The sequence below is a fragment of the Pecten maximus genome, chromosome 14, assembly GCF_902652985.1.
Source record: "Pecten maximus chromosome 14, xPecMax1.1, whole genome shotgun sequence".
Lineage (NCBI taxonomy): Eukaryota > Metazoa > Mollusca > Bivalvia > Pectinida > Pectinidae > Pecten > Pecten maximus.
The window spans coordinates 23,300,449-23,325,285 of NC_047028.1; the positions used below are offsets into that span (position 1 = coordinate 23,300,449).

General features: G+C 37.9%; 1 protein-coding gene across 1 annotated transcript; it reads right to left on the bottom strand.

Moving 5' to 3' along the window:
* Window positions 1-179: 179 nt before the first annotated feature.
* LOC117342812 (probable glutamate--tRNA ligase, mitochondrial) lies at window positions 180-11,375 on the bottom strand. The gene is made up of 14 exons (XM_033905070.1): window positions 11,140-11,375; window positions 10,181-10,253; window positions 9,505-9,542; window positions 9,051-9,098; window positions 8,376-8,546; window positions 6,740-6,814; window positions 5,908-6,000; window positions 5,492-5,586; window positions 5,323-5,377; window positions 4,431-4,544; window positions 3,872-4,032; window positions 2,916-2,991; window positions 1,527-1,793; window positions 180-896 (listed from the first exon to the last, which is right to left on the bottom strand). The coding sequence occupies exons 1-14, from the start codon at window positions 11,371-11,373 to the stop codon at window positions 795-797; spliced, it is 1,602 nt and encodes a 533-aa protein (XP_033760961.1). The 5' UTR covers window positions 11,374-11,375; the 3' UTR covers window positions 180-794.
* Between the last annotated feature and the right edge of the window lie 13,462 nt (window positions 11,376-24,837).

Below are 24,837 nucleotides of genomic sequence, written 5' to 3' on the forward strand. Positions count from 1 at the left end.
AATTTATGTTAGTTCGTTTTTCCTCAAGAAATTAAATGTAAAAAACAGTGGGTGAACTTTTACTGTGGATATTTCAGCTGATACATATTTTTGCTGATCTTTTTATGATCATAACAAGATTTTAAGGACTGCCAGCCGAGTACTAGAAGTACAATCCACAAAGAAAACAACTAACATAAAACATTTCATTGTACGTTTATTTTCTTTTTGACACATAAAAAAAAAATCCTCAAGTTTCTTGGAAAACAGAAAGACAATGGGCTTTGATCATTAACATTTCTCTCTCTCTCTTTTTTGTTCCTTTTAACATATTTGTCTGTTGTGACATTGATAAAGTGAATTAAAGGTAACCCGAAACTACAGGAAAACAGCATGTCTCTACAGATTTTGTACTTCTGAAGCTCTTCTTAATGTCATTAATTTGGAAACACTCTTGAAAATTTTTTCTCATTACTCAAAAGCAATGGGAAAATTGTGTAATTTAAAATAAAATTACAAAATAGAATTAAGCAGTTTTTCCCTGTAGTCTTTTTTATAGAAAGTGTTAAAAAATTTTGAAGACAAAAATGAAAATACATCAATGCAGTATCGCTCTGAACAAATCCTGTTAAGTACTAGAATTTTCGACCTCATATTTTGGTAGAAGGGCTTACATACTTTAAACATACTTGACCATAAAAATGATGACAATGACAACGATGATGATGATGATGATGATGATGCAGATGCAGATGAAAACAAATCTGATTCTCACATTTCCGTGGCTATAATATTGTACATTGTTTTATATATTTCTACACAGCACTGATATCACTGAGCTCTAAAGCCCTCTGTAGACGAAACACAGTCTGTTCTTTCCCCAAAGCAAACATTATTTCACCAACTTTTGGCCCTTCCTGAAAAACAAGAAGTGAAAAAAAAAGTTATAGAATAACCATTAACTTTTAAATAATTAACTAAAAGGGCAATACTGTAGAATGCCATCATATAACTTCATTTTGAACGGAAGAAAATTTCTCAACACTTCACAGGGGCTGTAGCAGGGTAAAAAAAATGTATGGCTGATATTTGAACTTTCCCTATCGTAACAATACAGATTACCTGGTATAGACAAAATTCATTCAGTACTGTACATGTAATGTATTGATTTTATCTCTCTTCATCAGTACAACTGAAATGTATAGAAATGTTACACATTTATCACCATTACACAGCTCACTTTGATAACCTGAATCTTTCTGATTGATGTCAACCTAGAAACCACTAGCTGTTTCCTACTTCCTACACACCCAGCAGGGGTGAGTTTTTCTCTAACTCATTCTGTAGAGAGTCTAAGAAGACTTAGAACCATTACTGAAACATTAGCAAAACTAACTACTGTTCTTCTCTTATATGTGAAGTGACATCAACTCTCCATTGTAAATTATTCTAAAAATAGGTTATAGTGTTGTCATGATCAATGAAGAAATATCTCTGAAATGAAAACATCTAAAAGGAAAAATGAAAAGGAAAGAAATATTACTTACCACTGTTGAGAATAGCACATATCTTAGTATTGGCATTAACTTCTTTAGAGAAATTTTTAAAGATTTGGCTTTCTTGTTGAGTGCTGCATTAATACTCTCTGCTTCAAACTGTTCCACTGTATCAACAATTTCTAAGCCAACATTTATAAACATATGGCTATCTTCACCAGTCTTTTGTAAGAAGGTAGCTATATCAGTTTTATCAGGCACTTCCCACAGAAATATGAATTGTTCTCCAAGCAGATCTTCAGGCCTTGTTATCCTTTCCTGGAAATGAAAATAAAATGTGCTACAATATCTTCTATATGTTCAAAGCCCAGTAATTGGAGAAGTAGTCTAATCAACAAGGGGAGATAACCTAAAGTGTAATAATCGTCATGGGAAATGTTAATCAAATGAGACAATCAGCAAGTGAACAGGATCCCAAACAAGGGAACAAAAGCATGGAAACAAGATCCTAAAGGAAGGCAATAAAAATGGAAAGAGATCCTAAAGGGAGACAATAAACAAGGAAGGAGGACCCTCAAGGGAGACAATCAACAAGAATAGAGAAACAGCACAGATGTAAGAATCAGTAGATGAAAGTCAATAGAAGCCAACAAGGGGACTATTTTACATCAGATTTAAAGAAATCAAAGGAATCAAACTGGTGGTCCTCTTTCAGCCTTTCCGGAGCCCCACTCGATTTGCACTCTTCTCCTTCTAGAAGATATCTTCCGGTCACTCGATTTGTAGCTCTTCTGCTTCTGGAAGATCTTCTACCTCTTCCGTCTCGAAGCTGGAAGATTTATCAAGATGGCGGTGACCAAGTTTTAAATGTGCGAGTGATGAGTTTCACTAGAGAAGGATATATGACACATACATGCACGTGTTTGTGTCATATTGTTTGAGAAAACTTTTAAAAGTTGTTTATTTTGGGTTATATTCTCCCGGTTTACTCGATTTACATATAAAGGAATGTGATCTTCTTAAAAGGCTTCTCTTCTGAGAAGAGTGCAAATTGAGTGGTGCTCTGGCAGAGCAAATACAACAAGGCAGAATCAGTGAAAGAAACAGTAAGGGGAGGCAATCACCACAGACAGAAACCGTAAGAGGAGGTATCGGCCACAAAAGAAACAGTAAGGGGAGGCAATCACCACAGACAGAAACCATAAGAGGAGGTATCGGCCAAAAAAGAAACAATAAGGGGAGGTAATAACCAACAATAGAAACAGTAAGGCAAATTAATCGAAAAGAAACATAAAATAGTTTTTTACTTCATAGTAGATTTCGTTGAAGAAGTGTTAACTACAATTTCAAAATCTAAAGGTCAGATTCTCATTCAATATCCGACCATGCAGTGTGAAATAAAGTGATTCAAATCTCATAGAAATGTAAATAGATAATTACCGGTAACGCCCATTTCAACAGACTACCAATATGGTCCTCATTAAATATAAACTTCGCCAGGTCTTCATCTGATGATCTGAAAAAGAAATATCCAAGATTTAAACTCAGTCTCACAATTCTTTTTTATTTATCAACAAAGTTACTTAAATGAATGCAAAAAAGGGCATAGCAATTAAATGCTAGATGAACTTTGACCCTATCATGTAAAACCAAATATAATCTTTCTTTTCTTAAACTTTGTGATACTTGAGCAAAAATGACTTGAGAACAAAAATCATACATCTGCAAACGAGAGTTTTTTTTACATCATATTGACATATCAGACAAAAGACAGCAGTTCCAGAGAAACATGGCACAAACTCCAAACCCACTGTTAATGTACATGTATAAAGATATATATATATATAATACATATAATAGATGTAATGTAGGTTCGGAATCTGTACCAAGTCTTTTATCCTAAGTATTTTACATTCTCATTGTAATTCTCAAATAGATATAATATCACTTGATCATAAAAATTGACTCCATTTTGAAATTAAACCAACATATTGTGAATGTCTTAATAAAACTTATTAATACTGGCATGTCTACTCTCACATATAGGTAATGTCACTATCATAGAAAGCCTAGACTCAATCGTGCCTTTCACATAGGAATCTGGGGTTCGATTCCCCAACTGTACAGGAAAACTTATGGGGTCAACTGCCAAACCATGTGGGTTTTTCCAAGTAATCCAGTATCCTCCCAAACTAAGACCCCTGGCAGCCTTCAATCTGAGCCAACAGGCATGATTTATAAATGAAGTTGACATAACTTGTTTTGAAATAAGAGAGATAAAATTTACATTTACGTACTACTGTGAATGGAATACATGTATAATAAAAAAAAAATGCTCGACTTGAGTTGAGTGTTGACAGGGTCTATAGATACCTGGAGAGTAACTTCACATGTACCTGTTTCTATAGTGATCCTTGACCAGTTGTATGGTATACTGGACAAGCTCATTCTGGCCCTCCTTCGTCTCAAGCTTTGCTAGTAAGAGCTTTCTGCTAAGTATCTCTAAATTCTGAGGATGTAGCCGACCAGAATGGGAAGTCACATTCTTTAAATCAAACTGGTTAAAAACAAAAAATAAAAATCATGGATTAGAGTCAATAATTTGAGAGAGAATGATGACTGGAGAATGGTATAATGGAGCCAGACATAGGCATTAGTATTATCCAAATCTTTTCTCTAAAGAAATTAGCATAAATATTTGATCATTGACCTAATGACCTAGAAATGTTAAAGGACATACTACCTTTCTATCCTTCAAACCCATGCTACCTCGATTCTAGTACAAAATAGCGTTTCCACGACAGCTGAGCTTTTATCCTACTGAGTGTACATAAACAATGTCAGTTAGCTTGTAATAGGCATTTGTTTTTAAACTTTCTCTCTTAACAGGATAACACATGCAACATGTTAAATGTATTTTCTGTTGACACATGTAGTCTTTAAATTAGATCGTACCTTCTGTACGAGCTGGTCTAGTGAGAAACACTCCGGGGTCAAGGAAGACGTCCCGAATCCTCCACCAGTCAACGTGAGGTAGTTCAACAGCACCCGTGGAGAGTAACCTTTTTTCTGTTTCAGATAACAAACTTAGTTACTTTAAATAGTATTTTTTTAAATGTTTTTTCTATACTTTAGAATGGAATTTGTTGCATAGACATAAACAAGTGCATTTCAGTATAAGTTCCAAGCATATTTTCAAATACAGCAACAAAAATCATCTCCATGACCAACAATGATTTTATAGGATACCAGCAAATGATCACTTGACACATTGATTTTTGGAATCAGATATTTCAATTTGAGTCCTGGGCCTGTATTCAAAACTATGCTCCAGTCCACATTTTGTCAGACCCAAATGCTTGTGGTGATAAGTCTGATAAATATGAATTACTATTTGTTCAATGTTTCGAAGGAATTTTGGAAGGACTTCAAATGGAATGTTATTTTCAATGTTTAGATTTTTTTTTTAAATGTTTAGATTTTTCTTTTAAACTGCTATCTCGTGACTGAAGTGAGTTTGAAGAAGTCCGGTTGAGCACAGATTTCATGTTTCAGCATGAAAATGGTTTCATGAATATGGACCCAGGACTCATACTTTTCCTGTAAGACTCGCTCAAATTTTGAATATTATATATATCTCTCAGAATTGAGACACATCAAAAAGGGGAAATTGTCTTCTGGATTCACATGATAACTTTGCTGATATTTCTGTGAAAAAGTAAACCCTTGTGTATAAAGACATCAATGTATGTAATATAATGAACTCGATAATAAATACAATCAACTATTTAACACAGTTCACTCTATTGCTAAAACACTCTGTTTAGATTCTGTAATAAAGCATTACCTTGAAATAGTCCACAGTGATATCACCTTGTCGCTTTGATAACTTAGTCCCATTCCTGTCAACAATAAACAATTGTGTGAATACCTGTTTTTTATTGCATAGATAATCCGGACTTTTAAGATTTTTTTTCTTTTCTTTTCATTAATTTGTATAAAAAAAAAACACTCACGAATTCAGTATGAGAGGTAGGTGAGCAAACTTGGGTGGATCCCAGCCAAAGGCCTGGTAAAGTACAAGGTGTTTAGGTGTGGAGGATTGCCATTCCTGGTGAAACAAAAAGTTAAAAAGGCAGGTAACCCATTATACACTATATAACACGCTGTTATGGCCGAACAAATCACTGATGTTTGAATTTAGATTATAACTCAAATGTTATACTGATAGTTCACAAAATGAATTCCCTGTAGGCATTTTTGTAGTGTTGATGACTTTTCATTGTGTAAAATGAAAACAAGGTCCGTTATTACCTGAAATAAATTCTGAATAATTTATCTCAAAATTGACAGATACTTATCATGAATCATTTCCTCGACCTGACCTACATTTTATTATGACTATATTGTGACTTCTGAGGTATTGACCTACTTCTCCTCGTAGCACATGTGTAATCTTCATGAGATGATCGTCCACAACATTCGCAAAATGGTACGTGGGATAACCGTCTGCCTTCATTAGCACCTGTAAACATCAACACTGATTGGTCAAATAGATCCCAATGTATCACAACACAACAATCACAGTGCCTATTCCATATATAATATTAATCCACAAATAAGCCACAGCCCACAAATAAGCACCCTCCTTCACTTTTACGGAATCATCCATTTTAGAATAGTAAGCCCAAAAACTGTTTCACAAAAAAGCCCACCCCAAACTTTAATACTAAACTTGAGGATAAATACAATACAATTTTTTACCAATGGAGGGGGTTGTGGAGGGGGTGTTTGGTTTGGTTTGTTTTGTTAAAGTTCTATTAACAGCCAGGGTCATTTAAGGATGTGCCAGGTTTTGAAGGTGGAGGAAAGCCGGAGTACCCGGAGAAAAACCACCGGCCTACAGTCAGTACCTGGCAACTGATAAAGTGTCGGGACACATTAACCACTCGGCCACCACGGCCCCTGTGGAGGGGTTGTTTTTGAGGATGAATATGGTAATATATATAGTGCTCCTTGTATTGAATACATAGAGCCAGACATGCAAGGTAGTGTAACTTTAAGACTTTGCAGTTTTATAAACACGGAACATGGGATACAGGTTTGTTTAAGGACTCCTATGATACACAGGGGCCTGACACACAGATATAAAGCTTTTGTAAGTAAACAGGTTATAATATTACAATGTAGGACAGGGACCAGACCAATTTAAGCTCCAGATATTGAGGGTTTAGTGGAGATTGATATTAGAAGGTCCTACTCACAGGGTCACCTTCCTGGTGGTTGATTGCTATGTGTCCATACACCATGTCATCCCACGCCCGACTCCAGTCATCCACCTACCAGCAAACCAGTATTGTAATTATCAAATACTGATTATTATACAGAAATTCATCAGGTTTATCAGTTCCTGAACTTGATAAACTAAGTTACATTTCACAAATATTAGGTCCAGATAACTAAACTAACCAGGAGATAAATCTCTCACATATAACAATGGACTTCAGTTATCAATGTATGTTTTTACCAGAAAATTCGGCAAGAAAAGAACGTTTCCGTAAGAACCAACTTCCCATAAGTTAATACTGTAGTTCATCTTGTATGCCAAATAGGAAAACAGGAAAATATTTATGTTATGGAACTTTTCATAAAATTCTGTAATGTTTCCCTGTGGAAAAACTGTAGAGATTTCTTTATAACTTAAGGGATGTTCCCAGTGGGAAGAGTTTTTTCACAGACCTCACCACTCATCAAAAATTAAAACATATTAAGTATAGGTATATAAAAATGAGGTTTTACCCTATCCATCAAATTTTGATATAAAAGCCACCCAACTCTCGCACAAAAATAATTCTGGAACAATTATAGCCCTAAGAATCAATTATTAATGAAACCAGGGCCCTGTGACTTACCCTCAGTCGTACTACCCATGGAATACCTTGTGACTTACCCTCAGTCTTACTACCCATGGAATACCTTGGGACTTACCCTCAGTCGTACTACCCATGGAATACCTTGTGACTTACCCTCAGTCTTACTACCCATGGAATACCTTGTGACTTACCCTCAGTCGTACTACCCATGGAATACTTTGTGACTTACCCTCAGTCGTACTACCCATGGAATACCGTGTGACTTACCCTCAGTCGTACTACCCATGGAATACCTTGTGACTTACCCTCAGTCTTACTACCCATGGAATACCTTGTGACTTACCCTCAGTCTTACTACCCATGGAATACCTTGTGACTTACCCTCAGTCGTACTACCCATGGAATACCTTGTGACTTACCCTCAGTCTTACTACTCTTGGAATACCTTGTGACTTACCCTCAGTCGTACTACCCATGGAATACCTTGGGACTTACCCTCAGTCGTACTACCCATGGAATACCTTGTGACTTACCCTCAGTCGTACTACCCATAGAATACCTTGGGACTTACCCTCAGTCTTACTACCCATGGAATACCTTGTGACTTACCCTCAGTCGTACTACCCATAGAATACCTTGGGACTTACCCTCAGTCGTACTACCCATGGAATACCTTGTGACTTACCCTCAGTCTTACTACCCATGGAATACCTTGTGACTTACCCTCAGTCGTACCACCCATGGAATACCTTGTGACTTACCCTCAGTCTTACTACCCATGGAATACCTTGTGACTTACCCTCAGTCGTACTACCCATGGAATACCTTGTGACTTACCCTCAGTCTTACTACCCATGGAATACCTCGGGACTTACCCTCAGTCGTACTACCCATCGAATACCTTGTGACTTACCCTCAGTCTTACTACCCATGGAATACCTTGTGACTTACCCTCAGTCGTACTACCCATGGGATACCTTGTGACTTGCCCTCAGTCTTACTACCCATGGAATACCTTGTGACTTACCCTCAGTCGTACTACCCATGGAATACCTTGGGACTTCTTTTCTTCAATTTCTTCTGTCGTTAAATCTCTACATTTGTTATCATATTTGGGGATCTCCTTCCTTCTGTATGCTTCCTTTCTCAATAAATTCAGTCGATTTTCTGTGCAAAAGCATGGATAGACAGCACCTTTCTACAACAAAAATATCATCACAGTTACAATCAGGTTAATGTTTGAGTATAAGGTAGAATTATGCTAAGACAGCCAGAGTAACAAGGTATATTTTTACAAATCTGCATTCATTTTGGTTTATTTTGTTTAACGTCCCATTAACAGTGAGGGTTGTTTAAGGATGTGCAAGGTTTTGGAGGTGGAGGAAAGCCGAAGTACCCGCAGATAAACCATCGACCTACCGTCAGTACCTGGCAACTGCCCCACGTAGGTTTCGAACTGGCAACCCAGAGGTGGAGGGCTAGTGTTAAAGTGTCGAGACACCTTAACCACTCAGCCACATCTGCATTCAAGTATGAGATAAAAAAATAATACCCAATAACCATAAAAGCTCTGGATGATTCTTCTTCACAAGAGCTCTTTACATGTATTCCTTTGTCTGCATTTGATACAGAAATTATATATCAAGTTCATATATCTATATTTCATATATACTATTTTCAATTAATCCCTCATGAGCCTTACCTTGAGCAGTGTTTCTGTGGCTTCCTGGTAGATTTGTTTTCTTTCTGACTGAAAACAGAATAATAAAAATTAAAATATATTCATCGACATCCATATTGTACACTTTGTATGGCCAAACTGTCTGATTATAATTAACATCTCTTATGAAAAAGGATATGAAGCATTTTACATATTTCATCTTACTCCTATTGGGTCCCAGTCTTATTAAAACCAGATCTCTAATTGCACTCAAAGAGTCTGTCGTACATCATTCATCAAAAATTCAAAATCATTTTATCTGAACAGACGAAGATTTAAAGTATTTTTTATGGTTTTTATCATTTTGAATTACGGTATATCCCCTATTGGACCAAGACCATTTGCCACAGGGAATTGAACAAAATTGAGTCCCCTTTACAAAATATACCAGGGTATATAGAATACAAGATGCTACAGACTGTCTGGATCTACTGACCTGGATGTAGGGCCCATGCTCACCTCCTACTAGTGGACCTGTAATACAGAAAAAGTATACACAACAGCATACTTAAACAAGTGAGCCAAAACAGAGAATATTAAGGCACATAATTAAGATACATAAGAGAAAGTTACAATTTAAAATTATTTGATATCAGCAATTCAATGTGATTTTTTTTAAATAAACCTCTATCACTGATGAAGGTACAAGTTCCATTTATAAGTATTCTTCAAATTCATATTCTATTAAATCTTGATATAGCAAGCACCAGGCTCTTTTAAAAAGAAGATATTTTCATTTTACACTTTTTAAAACTGAGAAACAAACCCTGGCATTCTTGGTGAAAGAACACAAATCTATACATATAGCTACATAATTAAGTTAATCGTCTACTGCATCATGAAACGACCCTCCTTTTAGCACATGTATACATGTACAGTTGACCCTGAAATTAGCCAAGTTTATTTAACTGACTGAATATGAAGTGCTTTTGGCTCCCACTAGCTGTGCACAAATGCGATCTGCTTTTTGAATTGAAAGTAAATGTGTATTTGACCATGTTTTGACTTTTAGATTTCTAGGAAATAGCTATATAGGTGGTTGGACAAGTGGATGTCCTCCTGGCTCCATATATATATACAACATTTAAAAAAGGATTTGTCACATTCTATACCTTCGTCTGGAGATAATCCTGCCCAGTCCAGCACTTTCATGATACTTTCTGTTGCTCCTTCAACTTTTCTGCTCTACAATATCAATAATGATAAAATTTTGAAATCAATTGCAGTTACATGTATTTTCAATATATATATTCACCCATATTTTTGAAACATTACTCAATGGTATTGTCATTTAAGATGATACAAATTAAAAAGCAACTAATAACAACCTAGACCACAGGGCAAGACAAATTCCAGTGCCAATGTAACAGAGCGCATGATTCAATTAAATTAAAATCACTGCCTCCGCTAGGGATCAAACCCGGGACCTCTGGCTTACTATAAAGTCTTACGCTCAACCGATGTGGCAGGTATTTACCAGGGTTACACCAATACATTTGGTCTGGGGAAAATAAATATTGGTGATGACTTATGAATTGTCTGCCTGCAATTTGGCAAGAGCAAAATTTCTTGTAATGTTTGCACCTTTGTCTAAAGATTAATTTGACCACTAAGTTCATCTCTCGGCAAGTACATTTGAAACAAAACATGCCTAAAGACCAGTGATGTTGGTTTTTTTTCCTGCCTCGGATCAATATCATGAGTGGAATTCATCAGTACAAATCTACAATGCATTGGTACATGCACTTATGTACATACACAATCCTTTTGATGTGTAATTTATGGTTTTCATATGTTTTTTATTTCATCATTATTATTCATATAATCTATATGTATTTAATGATGCCCCTGTGTGGACCCTATTTTGGAAAATAAACTTTGTATCGTATATTATTTTTCATATTAAAGCTGACAAATCTTCTGATATCCTGACACTTGTCCAAAGAAATATTTCATTAATGGACATTTTTCTGTTTTCTCTGTGTAGAATTATGGTTCATATGTTAGGTATATGGATTTGTTGTGATATACATAAAAATGTACGATTTCATTTCATACAGTATACATGTACCTGGTCCGTATCTTCTATCCTCAGAATGAAAACTCCTCCATTCGTTTTTGCTTGGCAATAATTGAAGAGGGCCGTTCGTAATGAACCTAAATGCAGATATCCCGTTGGACTTGGAGCAAAGCGTACTCTTACAATATCATGGTGAAAATGGGTACAACTTGTTGAAAATCTACAACGTGATAAAACTTTTCTCCAGAAGATTTTTCGCGTGATTTGTCTCATGGGCAGCGCCATTTTGATTAGCGTAAATGAACTCAGTATATATATTACGATATATCCTATCTTTTAATTGTAAGTAAATAATAATCATACAGTTATTCTTTTCGTGTATCAAATATTGATATATTGTTTTGCTAGAAATAGTTAAAAATTCCATGATTTAAATATCTATGCAACCAAACTAACAGCTATTTTACGACAACAAACCGGAAGCACATGTCTGTCGTCGGTCGTTTCGTCCCAGAGTTTTTTCGTACCAAGACGTTTCGTACCAAAATAAGACGGTTCGGCCGATACTTAAAAAATTAAAAGTGACGATTCCAAATTTCGTACCAACAAATAAAAAGTTACTAAAATTGTTCTAGAACAGAAAGATGAGACAAATAATAATAATGAACAAAGAGCCTAACCAAAATTGAAACTAATTATATTAATTGTACATCGCAATGTTCAGGTTTAATCCTGGATCATGACATCACAATTTTTTATACAAACTTTATTGCATTCATAATATAATATTAACTTTATAACAACATATGGCATAGTAGGAAAGAGTAGGACCCGGAAACAAGTTGTAGTAACTTATGTAAATCCGTTTCCTCACATTATCTGATTTAATTTGGACATGATGGCTAATTACTGAAATCCACATACACACAAGTTGTTACAGTAACTTACTAATACATATATGGAAATGTGAGTAAAGAAAGATTGGTGAGGGGGTGGGGTCTCGGTTTGGGATTGGGGAGGGGAGAGAAGTTGCCCGTGCCAATAAGAATAGAAGGGATAGATGAAATGAAAATAGAGGATGATTTGTTCATGAAAAGTGCTTATTCAAATCTGTTAGAGAGGATGATGAAATTTTGAAAAATTGAAAAAATTAAAGTATTTTCATCATTTGTAAGCTCGTCGTTCCAGAACAAGAGTAAATCTTTTGAAAGCGGGTAGTTGATTTTGTTTATGTTCTAGTACATAGTTGTAGTTACGAAAATAGACAACAATGCAATAGGTAATGTTCGTTTGTTTCATTTGTTTGCATACATAAACATAGAGGACTATCAATAAGGTTTCGTTGGAATAGATAACATTTTAGGGAACTACATTCCATTCCTAACCTAGCATGGTGAATTTGTCCCAGTTTAGTGTCGTTAAAATAAAACTATTGGATTTTTTTAGTGGGAGTGCGTAGATGGGTTTTAAGTTTGTAAATTGAAGGGTCATTTTTAATAAAATTTGGCAATGAGTTCCAGATACTGATGACAGATGGCAAAATAGACGTATTTTGTAGACTCGTGTGTCACACTGGAGGACGAAAATTACTACCCGTGCAAATATCATGGTTGTGGTATCTATTCCGCTGAGGAAGAATATTGAGAAGATATTGAGGAGCAAGAAAATGAACCATTTTGTGGAATAGAATAAGTTTGTAATGCTTTCATCTTTCCTCGAGGGGAAGCCAGCCTGTTTCAGTATATAGTTTAACTCTACTGGTTAGTCTAGTACCGCCAGTAATAATGCGTGCTGCTTCTAATTGAAGATTTTCTAATGACTGTGATTGAGTTTTAGTAAAACAGTCCCAAATGATATCACCGTAGTCAAATATTGGCCGAATTAGCGTAAAGTACATAGTTTGAAGACTATACCTGTCCAGAGAAAATTTAAATGTCCTTAACACATTAATTTTCGGCGAAATCTGTGATATTAGATAGTTACTGTTTTAGAAGGATTACAATTCACTAACCGTCTTTGCGACCAGTTGTGAATTTTATTTAGGTCATTATCGAGAAGTTCTGCACTGACCCTAGGAATATCAACAGTGACATAAAGAGAGGTGTCATCAGCGAATAATTCTATTTCCCCCTGTATATCTTCAACAATGTCATTTATGTATATCAAGAATAAAAGAGGACCAAGAATCGAGCCCTGTGGACACCAGCATTAATATTTAACCAATTTATTTTTTTACCATTGATGACAACTCTCTGAGCACGATTGGAAAGCTAATTTTGAAACCAAACTAGCAATGAATTTCTGATTCCAAAACCGGATAATTTACAAAGAAGACCCTTATGCCAAACACGATCAAAAGCTTTACTAATATCACAAAAGACTATGCTTACCTCTTTACCATTATCTTAGACTAAATATATATCATGAATGATCGCATGTAGTTGATTGTTGTTTTTTTTCGGTTTTAAATTGAATTTGATTGTCCGAGCATTTCTATGCATAGAAACATAAGGAAAGAGCAGAAATTAAACTTTCGCATTTCATTTCATTTTTGAATTTAAATTTCATTTTCGTACAAGAACTATTCTTCAGGTTATACATGGCACATTTTTAACTTTCACTTAACTTTAAACACATTTTATTGGCAAAATTAATTTGAACAAGGTATTGGGCACAAGTTATTGCAACTTATTGGAACCTTCTTCCATCATACATTTACACTTGCATGATAATATCATGTATGCCATATAATATATGATAACAGGTACAAGTATACAATATAAAAATAACACTCTAAAATCTATTGCTGGATTTGATGAAATTATGTATACATCTAAACACAATGGTGTCACTTGTATAGATGTCGGATCATTATTTTTTAGATAAATATTGCTTTCTCTAATAGTGGCTTTGATTGTGATTTTGACAAATACTGAAAGTACCGAATCACAAATAGGATACATTTTATCGTTTTATTGTTTGCTCAACTCTTAAGAAGCACAGACAATATACTGACGGACAAGAAACTATAACTAAATCTGTTAGCTACTTTTTTCACTATATTGTTGCGGCTCTTCTTCAGATTGCAAGAACAAAACACAATGTTATTAAAAAGGTAACTAAAGTTTATGTCAAGACGACAAAGAAATAAATTAGTGGTGCGAAACGTTTGGGGCGAAACAACGCGATGTGAAATATTTTGGGACGAAACGTCGTGGTGAGAACGGTTTTGGGGCGAAACGTCATGATGTCAAGGAGAAGTTTTCCTCCGGTCGTTCGTGCAAACATGAACTGAAGTTTCGTCATCCACAACAAAACTCCTTGAATTGATGATTGTTTTCTTATAACTGATAGAAAGGATATTGGAAAAGAAAATGGCAGTGAGTATTTTGTCAAATTTTCTGTCTTTACATGTTTGTGTTGATATCGTGTAGGACTCCTAGAGTATCTACTGTCTAACTAGTCCACTTCACTTGTCTAGTTCAAAATAGTTGTGTAACAGAATATAGGCCTAGGGGCAGGGCCTAATTAATAATTATACTAGGCCTAGTTGGGCACAACCCTCCATATGGATAATAGTCCTGCATTTGAGTAACAGTTACTACTTTGAGTGATTAATAAGTTACTCAAATGCAGGATGATTCGAAATAAACACGTAGTTCTAACATATCTTTTATACATTTGTTACAAAAAGTGCGTAATATCATAGATCTATGACATGTTGCCCAATAGCCTGACAAAAGCAACAATTTAGTTATCTGTTTTTATGTAAAAGTCACAAACTTTATTACCTCCGTTGGTTTTAAATTCATGCTCACATGTACATGTACCAGAGGGGCATGTATAGCCTTATCAGAGACATATACTGTAGATATATCTCTGGCCTTATACCCATATACAGTACTGTAGGTGTTTCTGGCTATTTTCTTTTATATTATATAAGACTAGATCTAGACTACATGCCATGTACATGAAACGGGGTGGGGATTTGGGCAGAGGCTGATTGATAACCACAATGGTACAGTTCTTTTCACGTTTTATTCATAGACAACTTCAGTCAGACACCCTAAAACAGTAGAAACAAATACTATCAATTTACAGTAGATATGGACATCACAGATACATTTAACAATACAGTAATAAAACTCTACATATGACCACATACAGTTACCATGATAATAATACAATTACATCATCCCCAAATTACATTGACAATAATATGAATGATAAGGAAAATGACCTTATAACTAATTTGCCATGTCTTATATTAATAACACTTACTCTATCAATGTGACAGGGGTTCTCAATATCAATTCCGTCCTGTTGTTACAAAGAACCTGACAAAATGAAAAAGACCACCATATACCACTATACTTTATACAGTGACAAATATATATATATCTATAAAAATACTTCAGAGATAACTAAAATACCACTTAAAAGTGCTATATTGGACAAATGGCCTGAACTTAGAAATAATTAAGAATTATTTTCAATATGGCCGCCAGGCCCAACACCTTACATATTTTTGCAGATAAAGTAGATACTGAACCTGAAGACAATTAATTACCAGGTAATATTGTAATTGGCTAAATGGTATGTACAAATACAATTTCTAAGTGAACTACAATACTTAAAACTAACTTAAAGAACTTTATGCATATACTTAAAAATACCTTATAATATCATGGCTCTGTGTGTCCCCTGGTGGTCCAACTATCTCTGTCCCAGCTCTGCATGTGCAGGGTGGGCCAGGTGTGCAAAAGGTGGTCACATGGTTACAGGTGAAGGGTATGAGGTCAAGGGTCACAAATACAAAACATAAACACAAGCACATGGCACTTGACATGGACACTGACACGACTTGATTACAGTTGACATAGACGGTGACATACAATAGACAGAAACTCACAACCTCACTACTATACTATTATATATATATATATTATATATATATGTTATACACACTGTTTAAAATATTCTATGAAAATTGCATTTAATATTAATTTCTAAGACTGGATGTCTCCGCCACATACACCCCCTCAAGGTTGAATGACGTCCCGGAATTCGAATTAAGTCCTGCGGCTACAAGAAAATAAAAACATGCTTATCAAAACTGCTATGTCATGCTGAAATAAAAAAAACAACTTACCCACTACTGGACAAGATGTCTACCAAACAGTTTGCTACCCGGTCTAGAGTCCGAGCATTGACCAGGCCACCACGGTCGATCAATCTCTCGAGGATATCTGCCTTTTCCTTCCACTCGGGCTCCACAATCTGCTGAGCCAAGACATACTCCTCGCTTCTCATCCATTTAGGAGGCTGTCGATTCCTTGTGGGGCGGCCTTCCGGTTCTGCCTTCCCAGATAAATCTGACTCCGCTCCACCTCCTTCCGATGGCTCGGCCGTGACAACCTCCTCCTCCCGCACAGCCTCAACGGGGTCGTCACCACCGTCTTGCTGTTGCGGCAAATATTCCGGTACCGGTGTCTGTACTTCACTAGTCTCCTCCCCGTCCAATAAAGACCTCTCCTCTGAGAGAGGTTTCCTGACAGGAGTTACTTCCAGTAGAATTGAGTTTTCATCCTCATCTTCATCATCTTCATCCTCTTCACTATTTCCTTTGTGATCTTCCTGTTTCTCAATTATAAGTGGTGCCTGTATTTTCCGTGGCCTAGGCTTAGGCTTAGGTGTTGGTGTTTCAGACTCTGATATTTTCGGAACCTCTTCCTCTGTCGGAAGATAACCGATAGGTAGTAGATTATTTCTATGGAGTGTCCTCATACGACCATCAGCTTCACTCTCAACAACAAAAACAGGGATATCATAACTTGGTTGCTTTATGACTGTGTAGGGCGCATCCTCCCACCTATCCTCAATCTTGTGTTTCCCCTCAAACGCTAACTTCCGAACCAAAACACGGTCCCCTTCCTGAATAGATGCCCCTCTGGTCTTAAGGTCATAGGTTCCCTTCTGACGGCTCTGTCTCTTCCGTGAGGCTGCAGCCGCCGCCTCATAGGAATGCCTCAGCCGTTCCCGTAAATCCTTCGCATACTTCGTCATGGGAACGAATGAACTGGAGTCATCTTTCCGGAGATCAAAAGCGATGTCGATCGGCAACCTCGGATCCCTGCCAAACATCAAGAAATATGGTGTGTATCCAGTACTCTCGTGTCTGGTACAGTTGTATGCGTGAACCAGCGGGGCCACGTGTGATTTCCAATCCTTTTTCTTGTCTACATCTAGAGTGCCTAGCATGTCCAATAAAGTACGGTTAAATCGTTCGGTCATACCGTTTCCCATGGGATGATAAGGAGATGTTCTAGATTTCCTTATCCCTGCTAATGCGCAAAGTTCTGTTATAACCTTACCGACGAAGTTCGCTCCCTGATCGGAATGGAGGCGTTGGGGAAATCCATAATGGACCATGAAATTCCGAAAAAGGATATCAGCGGTGGTCCTGGCTGTTTGATTTTTCGCTGGAAAGGCCTGCGCATACCTTGAAAAATGGTCGGTTACAACTAGAATATGTTGATATCCCCCGATTGAAGTTTCCAATGACAGGTAGTCAATGCAGACTAATTCCATAGGTTGTCTAGATGTGATACTGACCATGGGAGCTCTGTCCACCGGTGATTTTCGTCGAAGACATCTCGGACATGACTTAACCCATTTCTCTATATGAGTAAACATGTTTGGCCAATAAAACCGATCTCGAACTAAACTCGCGGTCCGATCCCTTCCCGGGTGTCCCGTGTCAGTGTGAAGTTCCTGAAGGGCTCGCTCCTGGTAAGCTGTCGGCAAAACAAGCTGTATGTGCTCAACATCTTCTACCATTGTCACCCTATGCAAGACTCCTTGCCTGAACTTGAGATTGGAAAAATTCTTAAGCAACGCTGCATTCTCCGGCGTATGAGGGATATCCTTCCATTTAGGTCTCACTCCCTTTCTCACTGCAGACATCCAGGGTGCTAGCCTAGGATCCTGTTCCTGTCTTTTCCTCCAATCCCGGAATGTTAACTCAGTAAGCTTATACTCGTCAGGCTGCTCAAAAACATCCACAGCATCGACAGACATACTGCATTTCCCAATGATAGGCTCCGTGGTGATAGCTCCACATAAGGCCTTGATGGTATCTTCTGCAATACACTCCAGGCTGGGTTGCGATTCCTGCCTTGGTAGGCGCGACAAAGTGTCAGCATCTATATTGCTGGTTCCAGGCCTGTACCGTATCTCAAAGTTATAAGCAGCCAATGCAGCCAACCAACGGTGCCCGGTGGCATCCAACTTTGCTGTAGAAAGCACATATGTTAATGGGTTGTTATCTGTTAATACTATAAACTTCTGAGCTCCATACAGATAGTCCTTAAATTTTTCAGAAATCGCCCATTTCAATGCCAGGAACTCCAAGCGATGGGCCGGGTAATTCCTCTCGGCCTTGGTAAGGCCCCTACTGGCATAGGCAATGACTTTCTTCACACCCTCTTGTTCCTGGTAAAGAACAGCGCCTAACCCATCTTGCGATGCATCTGTGTGTAACTCGAATGGCAAGCTATAGTTCGCATATCCAAGAATGGGTGGTTCTGCTAGGGCCTGTCTCAAGGTCTGGAATGCTAACTGTTGCCGCTCTCCCCATTCCCAGGCTTTCTGCACAGAGTTCTGATTCCGCTTGGTCTTTGATGTTTTCCGTTTTGGCACTGGCATCAACTCCGACAAAGGCCTAGCTATCTTCGAGAAATCTCTCACGAATTTCCTGTAGTATCCCGCAAACCCCAGGAAGCGTTGGACATCCTCTGGGGTTTTCGGAGTGGGCCATGTCCGTATTACCTCTGTCTTCGCAGGATCGGGCTTAATACCAGCTGCCGAAACACAATGTCCAACATAGACGACCTCTTCCTTGAAAAACTTGCACTTCTTTGGGGAAAGCTTCAATCCACTCTCTCTGATCCGCTGAAACACCTTTTGAAGTCTTTCCATATGTTCTTGGTATGTTCTTGAGAAAATAATCACATCGTCGAGGTATATGAGACAGATGTTCAAATTGTAGTCTCCCAGGATATCCTCCATTAGACGTTGATAGGTTGCTGGGCTGTTTGTCAAGCCAAATGGGAGGCGATTGAATTCATAAAACCCTAAAGGGCCCACTGTGAAAGCCGTCCTCTCCTTATGTACTTCAGCAACCTCAACCTGGTGGTATCCACTTTTCATATCGATAACAGAGAAGAAACGTGAACCCGCCAAACAGTCCAGGATATCCTCCACACGAGGAAGTGCATAGGAATCCCGTATCGACATCTTATTCAGCTCTCTGTAGTCAATGCACATCCTGAGGGAATTATCTTTCTTCCTAGCTAAAACAACGGCTGATGCCCAGGGGCTGTGAGATCTTCTAATGATACCAGAGTTCAGCAGTGTCTGAAGGTGGGCTCTAACCTCATCATACAGGCCAGGTGGTATTCGCCGGTGTTTCTGTTTAAATGGCTTGGTATCTTCTAAGTTGATGTAATGTTGGACCGTGGTACTGTGTCCAATATCGGTATCCCCGTGAGAAAAAATGTCATCAAAATACTCAATAACCTTGGTTCCCTCACGAAATTCCTCATCAGTGAGACTGCCTTGTGTGAAATCAATCTTGGAAAGTGTTGAATCATCTTTCGCAGAGTCCACACGAGTTTCCAACTGCTCAATACTTACTGGTTGCAATTCGCACAACACCGCCCCAGGTGCTATCGTTACAGTGCGAGTAGAGAGATTGGCGATACTTACCTGCACTGGTCCTGTCCCTCTGTAGTTGTAATTTATAACTGTCGGTGCAATACTGAGGTCAGATTCAAGGACAGAGTCCTTACATGCTTGTAATAAAGCACATGAGTTAGGATAGTGCTGACTTTTGTCCACATATCCTGAAACAACAACCTGTCGGTTAGGGTTAATGGTAATACTCCTGCGCTCTGCACTCTTTACAATTCCCAATCGATGGTGATGACGGGCCATTCTCTGCTCCCTTAGGGCTATGCATCTAAAAGCGATATAAGATGGGGTATCCATGGAACATCGCTGCATAAAGCGTGCTCCATAACGTGACTGAAAAACAGACATAATCCTGCCAAGTACATTAGTTCCCAGCAGAACAGGAACTCGGGAATTATATGTACTCTCCGCCACCACTAACATCAGGCAAGGTACTCTAATACCTTCAGGCTGTCCATCCCACGAAAGTTCCACCTCTATGAAACCTTCATAGGGCAAAGGATTCCCATCAGCACATTCTATGTTTAACAAAATATCCAATGGCTTCACATCTAAGTGTGGAAAATTAGCCTGGTAAAATCCAGTACTGATAGTTGACACACAAGATCCTGTATCCAATAAAACTGGTGTTGCAATATTTTCAATAAATACTGTGGTCTCATTGGCTTCACCAACTAGCTGCTGTGACTCGGACTGGGCCGCTATATTGGGACTATATTGTTGGTACAGACCTACAGAGTGTCCCTTCTCATAGGTCCTTCTCAAAAATCCTGTGGTCGTCGGACATGATCCACATTAACACGACAGCCGTATTGTAGATGTCCACTCTGTCCACATCTCCAACATGTTGGTTCGTCCCGCTGTTCCCATGTCCCACCATCATTGTGGCTATGGTGTTGAGGATAAGTAGATCCACCCCAGTTGTTTGTTGCTTGTTGATGAGAAGCCCTATCCTCCCTGTGTTGGTTGTTTCCTTGTTGGTTTTTGTTGTGCTTGTTATGCTGAGACTGTTGATGTCTGTCTCCTTGTTGTTTATTCTTGTTGTCATACTGTTTCTTGGAATTCCCTTTCTTCAACTCAGCCATATCCACAGTAAGCTGCTGTACCATAACTGCTAACTTCTGAAGGGGATCCTCTTGAGCTGACTTTGCAGGTACAGACTTCTTCCCTGTAGGCTCCTTTAGTACATCTGCACTGGTGGCTGGAATCTTATGCTGCTTCTCAATACGTCTCAGGGCTATACGAAGATCGTCAAAATTGGAAATCTGATCAACCAAATACCCCGATATATCCTTGAGGTCCTGTCTCAACCCTGTCCACAGCATATTTCTCAACATCTTGTTGGCCGAATGAGGCAGGTTACACTGCTTCTGTACAGAATCCAGGACACTTTCCAGCCTACATCCCCAATCAGCCACAGACTCATCCTTGAGTTGTTTGGCTCCATAAAATTCTGCAAGGAGATCAGCCTCACTATCAATCTCTCCAAAAACGCTGTCCATCTTCTTCAGTATTTCTTCAATGGAAGCTCCATTCCTAATCCTGGCAAATACACTTGCAGCCTTACCTTGCAGAGATGAACGGAGAGCATCCATGATATCCTGAGTCTTATGGTTCTCCTGCACCAAACTGATGAGTTGATGTCTCCAAACTGCATAGCTATCCTTATCAGTCCCATTAAACTTGGCAATCCAGGGTTTTCTGTTAAGATGAACCTGAACAGGGGCATTTTCATCTTCAAAGACTTCGTCATCATTGGTAGTGCCCTCATCTTCCTCCTTAATGGGCCTGTCAATATCAGCAGTAGTTAGGACCCCTTGCTGCTTTAGATAGTTCACCATCCATGACTGAAGCTCCTCCTTGTTGCTAGTCTTGGGCTTCACCCCGAGTTTATCAAAAAATTCCTTCATTGGATCCACTTCGGAATCCGCACCCTCAGACCTGTCAACTAATGGTTCTTGTCCACCCTCAGCCATTACAAATGGTAAAATGTTAAACAAGAATAGAACCAAAGCTGAAATAAATAGAAAATTCTGAAAACCAAGTCTAATATAAGTCATCAGCTGAAAGGGAAAAAAAAAAACAAAGTAAGGAATAATTAACAACAACAACAACAAGAGAAAAAAATTAAAAAAAATATAAAAAATAAAGAGTTATTCCCCTTATAACGCTAAGGGTCAAACCCTATACAATTATCTCCCCTTGATTGGGAGGGGCACCTGCTCACTAGTTGCTACCGTCGACAGATGACCAGAATGACACCAAGTATGGACAGCCACACTGGGTACCCACTACAAAGCAATTAATCATATATATATGCAAAGAAAAAAATGAATATGCCAATGTAAAATATCTAGCTTACCAGATCCACACACAACAAATAAGAACATTCAACACTGAGTCAACAAAAAACAAGGGTGTACTACATATAACACTGAACATATAAACATAAAATGCAAGTGTGAATGAATGAGAGTAAGTTAATAGGGTAATGGGTAGGTGACCTGCTTCAGAGCTTTAACCCACTGGTAGAATTTAACACTATGTACTTACCAAAAATATGACAGTATTGTAACACGAAATATGAGTAATCTATCTATCGTACACAAGTTACAACTAAATTGTTTTTAAAAAAAACACGCAAAAAACAATATTCATACACAATTAAGTTAACAGTTCGAGTCTCACGTAGTATTCCCGGTGATGTATGACATTCCTTGTAACAGTAATTGTTCAATGTTCCATAAACTGCAGTAGTAACTTCTCGGCGATAGAATGTAAAGTTCTGTTTTCCGCAATCACTTCCGGTATAACGTTGACTTCCGGTGTGACGTAACCTCTTGTTCGATTAGAAACTCACGTACGCGTATGGGGTCACAGCACACGTACCCCGTGGAATTCACTGGTCTTCTGAGAAGCGAGCACTTGGCGACTTCCCATGAGTATATATATAGTTATATTCAAAAATAGCATGTTGGTGAAGTTCATAGGTAAAGTTGGTTAAAAGCGTGGCAAATATCGTGTCTAACCGGCAACCGGCGAGATAAAGCTAACTGTTACCTTCTTAGCTTCACTAGAACATCATATTCCTCTCCACATATGGAAACATGTTGAAAGTTCTCAGAACTGTTCTGTACTGATGTTGGGCGCCTCTGCCCCACGTTGGGCGCCAATGAAACGGGGTGGGGATTTGGGCAGAGGCTGATTGATAACCACAATGGTACAGTTCTTTTCACGTTTTATTCATAGACAACTTCAGTCAGACACCCTAAAACAGTAGAAACAAATACTATCAATTTACAGTAGATATGGACATCACAGATACATTTAACAATACAGTAATAAAACTCTACATATGACCACATACAGTTACCATGATAATAATACAATTACATCATCCCCAAATTACATTGACAATAATATGAATGATAAGGAAAATGACCTTATAACTAATTTGCCATGTCTTATATTAATAACACTTACTCTATCAATGTGACAGGGGTTCTCAATATCAATTCCGTCCTGTTGTTACAAAGAACCTGACAAAATGAAAAAGACCACCATATACCACTATACTTTATACAGTGACAAATATATATATATCTATAAAAATACTTCAGAGATAACTAAAATACCACTTAAAAGTGCTATATTGGACAAATGGCCTGAACTTAGAAATAATTAAGAATTATTTTCAATATGGCCGCCAGGCCCAACACCTTACATATTTTTGCAGATAAAGTAGATACTGAACCTGAAGACAATTAATTACCAGGTAATATTGTAATTGGCTAAATGGTATGTACAAATACAATTTCTAAGTGAACTACAATACTTAAAACTAACTTAAAGAACTTTATGCATATACTTAAAAATACCTTATAATATCATGGCTCTGTGTGTCCCCTGGTGGTCCAACTATCTCTGTCCCAGCTCTGCATGTGCAGGGTGGGCCAGGTGTGCAAAAGGTGGTCACATGGTTACAGGTGAAGGGTATGAGGTCAAGGGTCACAAATACAAAACATAAACACAAGCACATGGCACTTGACATGGACACTGACACGACTTGATTACAGTTGACATAGACGGTGACATACAATAGACAGAAACTCACAACCTCACTACTATACTATTATATATATATATATTATATATATATGTTATACACACTGTTTAAAATATTCTATGAAAATTGCATTTAATATTAATTTCTAAGACTGGATGTCTCCGCCACATACATGTGCATGTACTTCGGCACCTGCACTAAATGCTCCCAATGGCTATAGATGCATGTACACTTTAGTCAGTGGAGAAGAACGTCAGTGATTATAGACTGTCATTTTAGCACAAAGATAAAAAAAAACATTAACAGAAATTAACAGTTCTTGCACAAATGTACACAGTGTCACATTGGTTATTAGGCCATGTTAAAAGGATGATGCCCTTTTTGGTTACAAATGCATAAAAGAACTTTGTGTTTCTTATTCTATTTCAGAATTCCTGCATTTGAGTTATAACTTATTTATTATGACCTTCGAATCCTTGTTTAATTCTGAACAACTCCGCTGTGGAGGCATGGTTGTCTAGTGGTAGGATGTTGGGATATGTGACTGAAGGGACTAGCTAGTTTTGCTTAAACAAGATACTTTACTCTGATGTGTTCCAGTCGACTCAGCTAATGACAGCACAGGCTGTATGTTCGAAGGATCGCTCCCCAGGGAGCTGAGGAAAACATTTCGGGGTTGCTAAAGGCCTATAGCTAGACACCGTTGATAATTGTGAACCACTTTTGAGACGGCAATGTTGCTGCCATACAGTGGCATATTAAACTTTTTGTTATAAATGTGTTTAATTTCTATTATACCAAAACTTTTATCATTGAAAGATACAATTAAGACCTTGACTTTTGACCCAGTGACCTTGACCTTTGACCAAGTGACCTTGACTTTTCTTTAGTTGACTCCTTGTTTAATTTCAACCAATTTTGCTCCATCA